At 44.0% G+C, this 13,911-nt stretch overlaps 1 protein-coding gene across 1 annotated transcript in view; it reads left to right on the top strand.

The window, feature by feature from the left end:
- CHTF18 (chromosome transmission fidelity factor 18) overlaps positions 1 to 13,911 on the top strand; it is a 54,479-nt gene that overhangs the window by 33,442 nt on the left and 7,126 nt on the right. Inside the window, exons 18-19 of the mRNA XM_027863255.1 lie at positions 3,157 to 3,287; positions 11,269 to 11,413. Coding sequence (XP_027719056.1) covers positions 3,157 to 3,287; positions 11,269 to 11,413 — 276 coding nt within the window. The remainder of the gene's footprint in view (positions 1 to 3,156; positions 3,288 to 11,268; positions 11,414 to 13,911) is intronic.

The following is a 13,911-nucleotide window of genomic DNA, read 5'->3' as shown; positions in this document are numbered from 1 at the left end:
AGCCAAAGGCATCGTCAGTTAGAAATACAAACTCATTTGTAAAACACTGTGGACGAGGAAGATAGTAGAATATTCTAAGCAATGTCTGCTTTTACAGCAAAAAAGCAAAGTCTACAGATAGCTTGGCATGAGACCCACATGAGCCATACCCTCCCAAGAGCATTAATGGAGGAAACTGACAAGAAAACAAATAGAAAGTGGAGTAAATTTGTCACTGTTTCTATGGTGATCTATTTTCATCATCAGTGAGAGGAACCACCACCATTTGGACCCTAGCACCTCAGTCCCTGATATGGTATCCAAAGAGGTAGAAATGGCACTTGGGAAGGATGATTGGACCAGACCAAATTCACCTTGAGGAAGTCTATCCTGGAAACCACAGAATCCTGAAGGCATTGAGAGATTACTTTACAGGATAGCTCAGGAAGAGGGGAAGATAATAAAAGATTGAGGAGGAAAAAATCTTGATGTTAATTCCCCAAAAGACAACTAAGAAAACATCCATAACTGCTTATCCACATGCTTACTTTCTCATCTTCAGTCAAGATCTATGTAATTAGCAAAGTAATCCTCGGTGGAAATAGGAGGAAACAGGCAAGCTTTTGCAAACAGTTCTCCAGTTAATTACTAATCATTTGGGAATCATTGTGCCAGTCACTGCTTGGTGCTGGGGATGCAAAGATAAAAATGAAACTGTCCTTTTTGTCCAGGCTTTTCTCTCCATCAGATCACATCTTTACAGTCACACAGCTGACTGAAAAGTGCAGAGACAAGATTCCATTATGTTTGTTGATTATCAAAGGAGAAAAAAAAAAGTATTTGGATCAATGGGCAAAAAAGACCACAGCCTAAAAGGCTATTCTATAACCTGCCTGTCTTAAGGTTGTAAAAGATACTTTGATAAATGCAACTCGAGAGATCACTTTGTTTGATGACTCTTTGATTGGTAACCTCAAGAAAGGTATAAAGGGCAGCTAGATGGCGCAGTGGATAGAGCACCTGCCCTGGAGTCAGGAGGACCTGAGTTCAAATCCAGTCTCAGACCAGACACTTGACACCTACTAACTGTGTGACCCTGAGCAAGTCACTTAACCCCAATTGCAAAAAAAAAAGAAAGGTATAGAACAAAGCGGTCACCAGAGGTATTCATCACCATCTGGGAGGATGTTTTGTGCAAGTTGTAGGTGGAAGAGATTCCCTCCAGATGGTGAGGAGCACTTTACCAAATGCTTTTGTTTGAGGTGGGTATTGTACTGATTTCATCAAGCCCCCAGGATGTTAGAGGACCTTGTCAAGGAAATTCACAATTATTCAAAAGAGATTGGCCTAATAATCCATATGCAGAAAACTAAAAGGAAAATGTCTGTTGGCCAGACTATATGTAGCATTCAGTTAAATGACTGGTCCATTGAGTTATTACATCAGTAAATATATTTCAGGCAGGCACTAAAGATTCAGTAAGTTGGGTCTGTAATTAAATAAGGAAACAAGGCTAGATTGCATTTAAGAAACTTTGGAATATTTTTAATAGTACCAACCTGTTTCCCTCTTCATAGACCCTTTTTTTCAATATAATTATTCTCCCAGTGATACCATATGGTTATGAATTTTATTTATACATTCATCAAGGAATCAGAGTTGCAGGTAGCCCAGAGGGTATTGAGAGAGAATACATAGGAAACTAAAGCAAGTGACAGCCTATTTCTAATACGACCTACACTCAAGTGGTGATATACTGGAGACATTGAAGAAATATATCATCAGAAAAGGAGGTGGGCTGGTCACATGGTAAGAGCAAGGAAGAGATTAACAGATAGATAACCGAGGGCTCGTCTGATGCCCCTGAAATGGAAAAGGACCCTAGAAGAAGAATTCTAGTACATTGAGTGGGGAAAATTGATGTAAGATCATGGGCACGGATCACGTAGGAGAAGGCATGGATGGGTCACCACCTGCTCCGGTGGAGGAAATGGTAAGACCATAGATCTGTTTGAACGAAGTCTTAAATAAGGAAGGTAATTGTTCTGCTCCTGAGTAGTACCATGTTTGTTTCTGGGTACCACATTTTTAGAAAGACATTGACCAGCTGGAGCTCATCCGTTGGAGGACAACTTTGTTAATGATTGATCTGGAAACCATGCTAGTAGAGGGTCGGTTGAAGTAGTGGGAGATTTTTACCATGGAGAAGAGAAGACTTTGGAGGATGGACACAAGGCCTTTCTCCAAATATCCGGTGTTTTCATGTAGAAGTTGAATTAGCTTTGTCTTCCTTGTCCCTGAAGGGCAGAATTTAAGACTAATGAGTAGAGATTGCAGAAAGGCAGTATTCAGTTCAACATAAGGAAAACCTTCCTAGCAATTAGAGTTATCCCAGAATGGAATGGACTGCCTTGGAAGGTAGTAAGTTCCCTATCAGTAGACCTCAATCACTTGAGGTCTCTTCCAGTGTTGAGATTCCGTGACCCTAGCTTTTCTCACATTTCTTCAGCCTCTTTAGAAGTGTTAAATATGTAGATTGAGTGGGCAGCAACTGACTCTTACTAGCTGTGTGGCCATGAGCAAATCACTGCATCTCTCTGGGCCTCCATTTCCTTATCTATCTAGATCTATGATCCTGTGATACCCTTTGAAGTTTTGAGGAAAGGTCAGCTACATTATAATGGTAATAAACCCCATTTCTGTAGTGTATTGCTCATGCCGGTCATGTGAGGCAGGTAATATTGGGGCTCAGAAAGGGGGATAGTGACTTGCCCAAGGTTTCAAAGCTAATAATTAGCAGAACATGAATCTTGAGTCCATGTCTTCTCCCCATCTATTCTTCTGCACCATGCCGCCTTTCATGGCAGCCTTCGTGAACTGCCATCTTAGAATGTTGTTTTTTGGGGGGAATGTGGAACATGTCAAGAAGGGAATGTAGCAGTAATTGAGGGAACACTTCTTAATCTCCTCGGCTCTAGCAAAGGGCTTGACCCTGGTGTGCAGGCCTAGTCATCTATCTGTTTGCGTACCAGTGGTTTACAGTTTGGGGAGTATATATGTTATATGGTGGTTGGGTTTTTTCTCAACATGGAGGCCTCTTAGATGGTGATTTCCCTGGGTCTCTGGAGGCTTTCCCCAGTGACTGAGCCCCTCTCCCTCTTAAATGTTTCTTTCCAGGTGAGCACCCAGTTATATAGCAACAGAGAGAAACAGCAGTTGGCCAACCTTATTAATATCATGCTGGCTTATAATCTCACCTACCACCAGGAGCGGACACCTGATGGGATGTATACATATAAGCTGGATCCGTAAGTCTCAGGAATATTAATGATGATGCTAATAGCTCACAACTCTCTGGCATTTTGTGCGTGTAACAAGGCTGGGTTCTAGACCTGTGATTCCATCAGTGGAGGTAAACTCTCACTTTCCACTAAGGTAGATCAGCAATTTCTCTGTACCTTAGAGTCTTAGAGAGTGACCTGCAACCCCAAGAGAGTAAGTGACTAGGGTTCTACAGTATGTGCCAGAGGCAGCACTTGAACCCAGATCTTCCTGACTCCAAGGTCAAACCTGTATCTCCTTCCACCAGTACACTTGTTTTGTCTCTCCCTTTCGATTTGCACTTAAAGTTTTTCTCCAACAGGAACCTGCCAAGTTAGGATAGTAAGCATTATTATCCAGTTTGTAGCTAAGGAAATTGCAATTCAGATGTAGAATATCATAATAGTACTTAGTACAGCACCTGGCACATAGTTGCTTAATAAATGCTTATTGATTGGAATAAATGTCAGTCAGGTCAAAAAACCAAGCCTTTTGGCTCTTTAATTCAGAGATCTCCATGAACCTCTTCATTCTCCCAGAGATGAAGATGGTCACTATTTTTTTTTTCTGTCTTGGGAGCATAGACTTAATTTCTGAGGGCTTTCTAACATGGTGATTTATGAGCACAATGACAATATTTCTCACCATCTTCCAGATTTACTAAGACTCAACCCTCTTGAAAGAACCTTGGAAACTATAGAGTGTCAGAGTTGGGGTCTCACCCAGTGGTGGCCAGCAGTACTTGCAGGCTACGTTGAATGTTCCCCCTTTTTGCCTCCCTTTCTTACTCACCCCACCCACCCAGTTCTGACAAGGACAGTATGCAGCCTCAGTTTAAACAAAAATGGAAGGAAAAATGTCTACTCTTGTTGTTGACAATGGCCCTGGTATGTGCAAAGCTGGATTAACTGGGGATGATGTTCCTCAGGCTGGGTTCTGTCCATAGTGGGATGCCTAAGACATCAGGTTGGCATGGTGGGATTTGGGCAGAAAGACTTTTATGTGTAGCATTTGCTTCAAGAATATTCACAAAGTATGATTTTGCCCTGGCAAACGTGTGCCTCATGTTAGCCTCATGAAACTGAAATAAATCTTCTTTGAAAAGAAACTTGTCCCTGAGGAAGCTTGTATCTGATATTAGACAAATATCAGCACTTTTTCAGTTGTTAAGCTGTTACTGATTTTGACCTCCTATCCAAGTTAATAATTGTTCTCTTGGTCTATATTTTATCATTCTTTCTGTGTATCTTTGATCTAAACCTTGATACGGGTCACTTCATGTGACAGGTAAGGCTAAGAGCTAACTTCTGTAGAGAATTGACTTGATAATATGGCAGCATAGTACCTGTAAGGTTGACAGTCTTATTAGCTGTACAGTTTAGTTCTATAAAGCATCAGATCTATACAGGGTATCATTTCCAGCATCTAAAAGAGCTGACTACCAGAATTTCTCTCCTAAGTCTGGCAAGAAAGATTTTATTAAATGACTGTTACATCTTGCCACCCTTCTAGAAGGAATATTTATTGAACCTAAGCCTTAGGAGCCAGTTTGTTTGTTTTTGTTTTCTTAACCCACTGTTTTTCCCCAATGTCACAGGCCTAAGTTACTCAACCTTGAGTTGCAAAAAAGTTTACATTTACAATCTATAAATTTATTAATTTACATAAGTTTTTAAAATCTAATTAATTTGTATAAAATGGTTTTTGTTGTTATTCAGTCATGTCCAACTCTTTGTGACCCCATTTGGGATTTTCCTGGCAAAGATACTGGAGTGGTTTGCTTTTTCCTTCTCCAGCTTACTTTACAGATGAGGAAACTGAGGGTCTAGTGACTTACCTAGAGTCACAGAGCTAGTAAGTGTCTGAGGCCAGATTGAAACTCAGGAGGATGTGTCTTCCTGACTCCAGGCCTGGCCCTTTATCCACTACATCACCTAGTTGCCTGAGAATTTTTGTACCTTGCCTTAATGTTCTCATGTGACAGTAGAATACCAAAATTTGTAAGTAATCCTAAGTGTTGAGAATGGTAATGCCCAACATATCATTGTATTAGGAAAAAATTAAATGCTGCAAACAAACTTTAAAAAAATTAGAAAGTTATAGTTAAGAGACACCTTAAAAATGATTTGGTCCAACCCCACTCAGTTTATAGAAGAGGGCCCTAAGAAAGGGAAATGACTTGCCCAAGGTCATAACAGCAAGTATGGGTAGAGCTAGGACTAGAACCCAGATCTGCTGGCTCCCAGCCTAGGGCTCTTTCTACTACATTTCCTCTAACTTTTGACTTCAGGACAGTGTTAGAGTGGACCCAGGAATATTCAGGCCGTCTTGGGTGTTTGAGTCATTTTCAGTTATGTTTGACTCTTCATGACCCTATTTGGGGTTTTTCTTGGAGTGGTTTGCCACTTCTTTCTCCAGCTCATTTTGCAGATGAGGAAACTGAGGCAAACAGGGTAAAGTGACTTGCCCAGGGTCACACAGCCAGTAAGTGTCTGAGGCCGTATTTGAGCTCAGGAAGATGAGTCTTCCTGACTTCAGGCCTGGCACTGTACCCTTTGTGCTACTTACTTGTCCCCATCTTGGGAGTTAGGTATAGCCAAAAGAAAATGGGCGGTGAGTCTAGGTGAAGAGGAAGGAAGTATGTGATCAGAAACCACTTAGGATATACAGAGGAGGGTCAGGCTACATTTAAAGGAATGAGGAAAATTAAGCATTCAAGAGGCTGTGGTTGGAAATAGAGAGGAAAGAGTATTTTGTAGTAGAAAGAGCTCTGGACTGGGAGACCAGAGCTCATGCCCCAACTCTGCCTTCAGTTCTCTGTCTGACTTTGGTTAAGTTGCATCCTCTATCTGGCCTCCATTTTGCTCTTTGAAGAATGAATAATGGAGGATAGAGCACTGGGCTGGAGCCAGGAGGAACTGAGTTCAAATCCGGCCTCAGATACTTACTAATTATATGATCCTGGGCAAGTCAGTTAACCCCAGTTGCCTCAAAAAAAAAAAAAAAAGAATGGATGGACTCTTAGATTGTCTTTTTCATTAATATTCTCAGAAGGACCTGAGTTCAAATCTGGCCTCAGATACTTGACACTTAACTAGCTGTGTGACCCTGGGCAAGTCACTTAACCCCAATTGCCTCACCAAAAAGCAAAAAAAAAAAAAGAAAAGAAAAAGAAAGGTTGTTTGTTTTTGACTAAACCTATGATTTCATTACTGTGGGGAGCTCCCAGTGAGGAACTCTCTCTACCAATTCAAACCAGTATCTTCTTTATAATGTAAAGTCCTCAAGAGGGACCTGGGGTACTAAGGGGTTAAATAACTTGCCCACAGCCAGACTCTGCCAGTATATGTCAGGGGTGGGACTTGAAGACCCAGATCTTTTTGATTCTGAAGCCAGTTTTCTATCCACTTGGCAACACTGCCTCTCTGTTCGAACTTTTAAGAGTCTTTTTGGGTTTGGTTCCTGGCCCTCTGGGAAGTCATGTGAGAAACTTTCATTGTGCCTATAAATTATCACATTGAGAACTTCCCAGAAACCAACACTCAAGAACACAGATCTTTTGCATGTTATTTTAAAAAATTGTTTTCAGAAGCCCAAGTATCTTGTTGGCATCATCGCCAGCATTGTGCTCAGGATTCAAAAGCATTTACCTAGTTCCTTCCTTTTTCACTCTGTCCTTAAAATGGTCTTTGTGCTGAAGTTGGAGTTAACAGGGGTCTCTCCTTCTCATGCCCAGAAGGCTCAGGATGCTAACAGAAGAGAGATTTGGCTGTGCCTGGTACCCATGGGCCTCTCTCACTCATTGCTGAGCAAGGCTCGTATAATAATAAGCTTTTCTGCCATGTCCTCTTGTCAGGTCGGAAGGCCAAGGACTTCTGGCACTTCATGGGTGGGGAGCAGATGGCCAGCTAAGCCCCAGCATCCCACTTATCTTCATTCACGTGGGTTTTAAACACATCTCATTGCCTCATGCCTTCTCCCCTTGAGTTAATCTCCTTATTCCTGTACTTGATCTTTAATTCCAAGAGCTCCCTCCGTCTATCTTGCTTTTCTGTTTCCTACAGAAAACGGATGCCTTTTCCTTTTCATTTTCTTACCTCTTCCCCACTAGGACTTCCTTTCCTCCCTCTTTTTCTTATATTCCTTCCCTTTTCCTTCTTCCCTTCTTTCCCCGCTACTGAATTCTAATCTTCTCTACCTCTCAACATCCCTAAAAACACATAATCTAAGAACTAGAGGGAATATCACAGCTCATGTGGCCCAACCCTCTGATTTTATAAAGGGGGAAACTGAGACCCAGAAGAGTGAAATGTCTTGCCTACTGGCATATATTTGATGGCAGAACCAGGACTAGAACCCAGGACTCAAGTCTCTGAACAGTATTCTTTCCCCTGTATCACGCATGCCTAAAACCAGTCGGACTTTGAACGTTTTGGTTCTGAAGATAGAGGCAGGGAGTCGTGCTAGAGAAATAGCGAAGGGGAAATAAAGTGGTCTCCAGGGGTGCTGGGTTAGAACTCCCTGGAGGGAAACACTATCTTATATTGGATAATAGATCGTACAATTAGATTATAGAATCTTAGCATTGAAAGACACCTTTGGAGGCCGTGTTGTGTAACCCTCCCATTTTATAGTGAGCAAACTGAGTTTTACTGAAGCCATATAACAAATATCAGGACCAGGATTTGAATCTGGTTCTCCTGATCCCAAGTCTGGCATTTTTTCAGCCATATCACACTCTTTCTTAAAATTCTAAAGACTTGGGAATGCAGTGACAGTTACAGGCTTAGGGGAGGTGAAGCATTTCATTTGGGCAGGCAGGGGAAAGAGAGGAGAGCCATTTGTCAGAAAAGCATCCTTTTCTAATGTTGGTGTGGACAGGACATAGTCACCTCGAAAATGACTTTTCCAAGCTTCGCTTTAGGAATGAACTCTTATTCCACATCCCCCCACCCCACCTCCCACCCCAGATTCCATTAAGGGGCTTAGTGACAGTTCCCACCAGAAAGGTGATTGGCTCTTGGGGCTTGGAGCTTTCCGGTTTGGAGGGGGTAGTGGGGGTGGCCCAAATTGGCATTGAGCTCTAGGAATCTACCGTCCTAAAAGTCACCCATTCAGGCTCAGTCAGGAGCAGAGGAGCTCAGAGCTCCAGCTACCCATCTCAAGTCTAGGCAGGTATCTGTGGAGCTGGCCATACAAGTGTTTTTGAAGTGGAGAGAGAAGAGCTTAGGAAATAGTCATGGTTTTCTTTTCCCAGTGAAGGGGTGTTGGGGGTGGCAGCAGCCAGGAGCTGTGTGCGTAGTCGGGGAGTTGGCACCGCTGCCCCATTTCTCTGGACGCTGGCTGGGGAGCTGCTGGCACTTTACCCCAGATGTTCCAGGCCCGGTGCCACGAAACCCTATTCGTCACTAACTGGGGTATGCCCCTGGCTATTGCCCTGATGCTTCTGGGGCTGATCTACCTCTGTATCTATCTTCCTGCCATCCTGCAGCATCACTCAGATGTAGCGATGGAGACAGCCCAGAATGTCACGGAGGAACTCCCTGCTGGAGCCCTGGGATTTGCCAGGGAGTAGAGGGTACTCTGTCCCTTCCAGGCACGGGCCAGTAAAGGAGGAAGGGTGAGTGGCCTGGACCTCCATCCAGTCATAGGAGTCCATCTGGAGGATGTTCCAGCAGCCTGGGGTAGAAGGTGCCCCAGACCACAGCCATGTGAGTGACTAACCCTGTTTCAGGAAGAAGGGCCTGGTTGTCAGGACTAGATGGGATGCTGCTTGAACTTTTGAAGTGGTTATACAATCAGGCCTTGTTACTTCAGACCACACTAATTGGGAATGGGTGATCATTCAGGCAGAGCTGGACTGAATTGTTTCTTTGCAATTATATCTCTGAAAGAAGAATTAATAGAACAAACAGGATTGCAGAGGCCTGTTTTAAATACTTTGGGGAACAAACTTTTCAAATACCTTTGCGTCCCAGTGCTGTACTCATTACAGATAAGCTTTATTTCTCAAATCAAGTGTGGCAGGACCTCAGACTGCATTCTGTGAGCCAGCAGTTTGCATTATCGTGTGTAGTAAAACCGAGAGGTCACTCTGACTGGTCTCTAACTCAAACTCCCACTGCCCCAGTCAGTCCATACTAATAAGATGTGGCTATAGAGTTGACTCTTGCTTATTCATGTTGAAGTGGAGGTAAAGGATCCAAAGATATGTCTCTTTGGTTCAGTAATTCAGAAACCACCCCCGGCCCATCTCCAGATGTTTTCCTCCATAGCTCTTCATGGGTTACCCACCGTCACTTGCAGCTGCTAGTAAGTTAGATGCCAAAGTAAGGTCCTCCTTCTTTTCTACCTTCCCTGCCATCTCTTCTTCCCTTTCCCCTATTTTGTCCATTTTTCTGTCCCCCTCCTTCCTTTTTTTTTCCCTTTCCTTCTTTCCCTCCTTTCTTTTTTTCTTTCCTTTCTTTTCTTTCTCTTTCCTTCCTTTTTCTTTCCCTTTTTCCCTTTTTCCTTCTCTCCTTCCCTTCTTCCCTTCCCCTTCCTTTCATTCCTTTCTTTCCCTTCGCCACCCCACCCCATTTCTGTTCAGCACACTTCTTAGAAGACATCTCTACGTCCTCCCTCCTCTGCCCTTCACCTGTAGACCTTCATCTCCCTACGCACTCGTCCATACCTTCCCTCTTACTGCGTGTACGATATCTATAAATGCTGGCAAAGCCGAGCAGTTTCCAAAGTGGGTGGACGCAGAAGGTACAACCACTGTGGCTTCCGGCCTAACTCGGGTGTCTCTCGTCAAGGCTGCCCAGGAAGTTCTAAGGAGAATCCTGGGGGCTGGCACCCTAACTGTTTCTGAGTCTGGCTCTGACTCTCTCACGCCTGATTCACTGCAGCCCTAAAGCTGTTTCTGGGAATGTTTGCTAGGGATCTATTTTTCAATTGCAGAGGCACCACGATGTATTATTTAGGCTGCGTGTATGTGGTTGTGTGTGCTGATGTGCATATTTTTAAAATAGCTCATTTGCAAAACAGCCATTGGACTCTACCCCAAAGTACAGAGAAAAGTTTCACTCTGGGACTTAAAACAAAATGAAATTAATTTTTTAAACTCTTCTTTAGATGGAAAATAAACTTGCTTTCAGAATCATACTTATACTCACTTCATTATTGTGGGTCCCTCCTCCTTCCACTGATGCATATCACAACCCTTCCGTGCCTTAATATGGCGGGTCTGAAGCCAAAAGGACCCCATGGCGTCTGTCTACTGGAAATTTGAGCTTTTCTTAAAGATGAGCCTTTCTAAATTCAGCTAACTTGCTCTTCGAACATTAAACCTCCATGCTACGCCAGGGCCTATGGTACACTGAGCCTTTCCAGCCAGGTAGCACCCACCAGAGCGATCGTTCTGCTAGTATAGCTTTCAGGAACCTAGAATCACCACCATGCCACAGAGAGGCATGGGAAGAAGCAACTAAAGTAATTGTCTACTCTGTGCCAGGAACAAAGTAAAAAATTAAATAAGCCCTGCCCTCTGGAAGCTTCCCTTCTACTTGGGAGGCATGGTGTATATGCAGATAAGTAAATGCAAGGTAATTTGAGGAGGGAGAGAAGGAGCCCTTGAGAGTAAAGGTTGCTTCATTCTCTATATACTTGTATCTCTAGCATCTAGCATGGTGCCTGGCACAAAGTAGTTAGTTACTCACCAAATGCTTATGAATTCACGGAGGAAGCGCATGTGAGCCGAGCCAAAAGAAAAAAATATGGAGAGGTGGAGATGAGGAGAGGTTGGCTTCTTCGAATGATTGGAGATGCAGTGTTGAATTCAGGGGACAGTCTAGTTTAGCTGCTTTTGAAGAGCCCAAAAAGAGGAGAAGAAAAAAGACTGGGCTGCCTGTTGTCAGAGTTGGGTTTTAGTTCTGCTTTCCTCTGTCTTCTCTCCCCTCCCTTCCCCCTTTCCCCACAAACCATCAGGAACATCGAGGACGTCTGCCGCTTCCCCGATCTCCCTGCCCGTAAGCAGCTGACCTACCAGACCAAGCAGCTCATTGCTCGGGAAATTGAGCTGGAGAAGATGAGGAGAGCAGAAGCTTCTATTCAGGCTCGATACAGTGGCCAGGTGAGCAGATCCTGGGCACCGCCAACCCAGGTTCTCCCCCTCATGGAAGGACAAGGCAAACTTTGGATTGGCCGCAGGGTGGGAGGATGGAGATGTGGGGGTGTCCATCCAGTGCCTGAGAGGCACAGTTTCCGCGTGCCCCATAGGCCTAGAATCATCTTTACTTGGTGATTCTTTTGTCTGCTTAAGGACCACTGACCCAGGAGAGGTCGGTGATGAGTGCCTCACTGTCTTTCCCTTTCTTTGGCCCTGACTCCTTGAAAAGGAACTCAGAAGACTACCTCCTGACATCCCAGACTGTTTTGTGTGCAGTTGATTTGAAACAATGTCCAGAATTTGGGCATTTTCATTTCTGTCCCCACAGAACACCCAGTTCTGGTTTCCTGGAAGTGGCACTGGGGAAATTCTGGAAAGTGAAGCCCCTTGCCCCTACCCCCCAACCACGGGGACAGAATTTCGGTACCAGAATCAAGGACTGACCTTCAAGGAAGCTGGAGCCAAGAGAGCCCAGGCCTTAAAATGACTCAGAAATAGAAAAGACTTCAGAAGTTATGGAGTCCACTCCCCACTGGAGCAGGAACCCCTTCTGTAACAGCTGGATAACTTTGTTATCCAGCCTCTCCTGAAAGACCTTTGGTAATGGGAATCTCACCACCTCTCATCGGTTCTTATTGTCAATATATTCCTTTTTATTGAACTAAAATCTGCCTCCCCCTACCTTCGTCTCCCGTTTCCCCAACTGCCATTGGCCTAATCCTGCTGTGGAAGGCCTAGCTTTTCCTTGTATATAGTGCCTGGCACACAGTAAGCACTTAATAAATGCATGTTGACCAACAGATGCCCTGTTCCCCGTGACAGCCCTTCAGATATTGGAAGACAGCTCCCATCTTCCCCTAAAATCTTTTCTAGCCTGAAAGCTTCCCTAGTTCCTTCAGCAAGACCTCATGACATAATTTCCAGTCTTTTCACTATCCTTGATCCCTTATTTGTCAATCATGTACTCATTTCTCAATGATCTTCCTGACAGGGGATTTTTCCAAACTGAATATAATACTTACAGGTGGCAGATCGCCATCCTCCCCCTTCTTTTTTTTTAACTACCAAATCATATTGAGCCTTCGGCTTACTACATTCTTAGTCTGTCTCCATACTATACCCTTCCCCCACCACCACCCCTCAGCCCCCTTTACAATCACAGAATTTCCATCTCAGCCCTGTAGTAGGGATTCCAGGTCAGCAGTCTGGCTGACAAGACAGGATTTCCCAAATACAGGAGCCTAGGAGGCAGTCCTAGGTGTAGATTAAAAATTACTTAATTTATACTCCTCCCTGGATTTTTTTTTTCCTCTTCTCTTTAATGACTCACAGCAGAAATTTCTTCCCTGGTGCATCCAAGGCCAGGATAATTAGTCCTTCTGAGGCAGCATGAGAGCGTGCTTGTCAGCAGAAACCAGCATGGAAGACTGCCAGGCCAGAGCCCTGAGGAATTTTTGTTTGCATCATGTCTTTGGGGAGACATAGGGGCCTCCTCGGACCGCTGCTTCCAGTGGTTGGCCTGAGTGGGTGGTTGAGTTTAAAGCTGTTCATCCCGCATCATCTGAGATTGGAAGAGGTTAGCTGGACCAAAAGAATTGGCAAAACATTAGCCTAGGGAAGGCAGGGTTAAAAAGAATGCCCGTTGCGTCCCAGCTAAAATAAGAAACAACTTTAAGCTCTCACAAGGGTGTAAGAGTTACAGGGTATAGCGGCAGATAGAGCCCCAGTTTGGGAGTTAGAAAACTTGGATCCTAATCCCAGCTCTTTTCCTGGCTAGCTTTGTGACCTTAGACAAGGCTACTTCTCTTATCATCCACTTCCTCCTTTGTAAAATGGCACGGTTGGCCGAGGCAGTCTCTAAGGCTCCTTCCAGCTCTGACATTCTATAATTCTGTGAGCTAAGCTCCTGACGGTTTTCAGTTTAATGGTGCATCGATTTAACTGGCAGCTACCATCCTGCATGGGGAGTTATTAACGAATGCGGAGCCTGGTAAGGTAGTTTTATGTTTATACGTATTGTTTTGTATCTAAGGTTAATGAAGTGGATTTTTTTTTTTAACACATGGTTGCTATGCTTAGAGTCCCTAATGAGGACAGCTACATAAACAGGCTGTTAGACTAAGAATCACCAGGGGTGCAGTGCACTAATTTGCTGATCCTTAATGGGCATTAAGTAAGACCATTTGCCATACCAGAAACATAGGATGCCTAGAACTGGACGCCATGATCAAGATGGTCACAGCTGACCAGCATGTAAGTCAGTAGGGCCAGTTATGTCACCCCTAAGTCTTTCCTTCTCTGGGCTGAACATGCCCACGTCCTTAACCAGTAGAGACCTCAGAGCCCACCTAATCCAGTTATCCTGTCCCTCGATTTAATAGACTTGTATGTGTGCTGATGATTTGGGGTCCTTTCTGTGTTCTTTTTGGAACCTGGAACTACATTATGAGCTCTGTAAAAAA

Source organism: Vombatus ursinus, unplaced genomic scaffold, assembly GCF_900497805.2.
Source record: "Vombatus ursinus unplaced genomic scaffold, bare-nosed wombat genome assembly UNPS02014770.1, whole genome shotgun sequence".
Lineage (NCBI taxonomy): Eukaryota > Metazoa > Chordata > Mammalia > Diprotodontia > Vombatidae > Vombatus > Vombatus ursinus.
The sequence above is the reverse complement of the archived record's forward strand: the minus strand, read 5'-3'. Positions and strand labels throughout refer to the sequence as shown.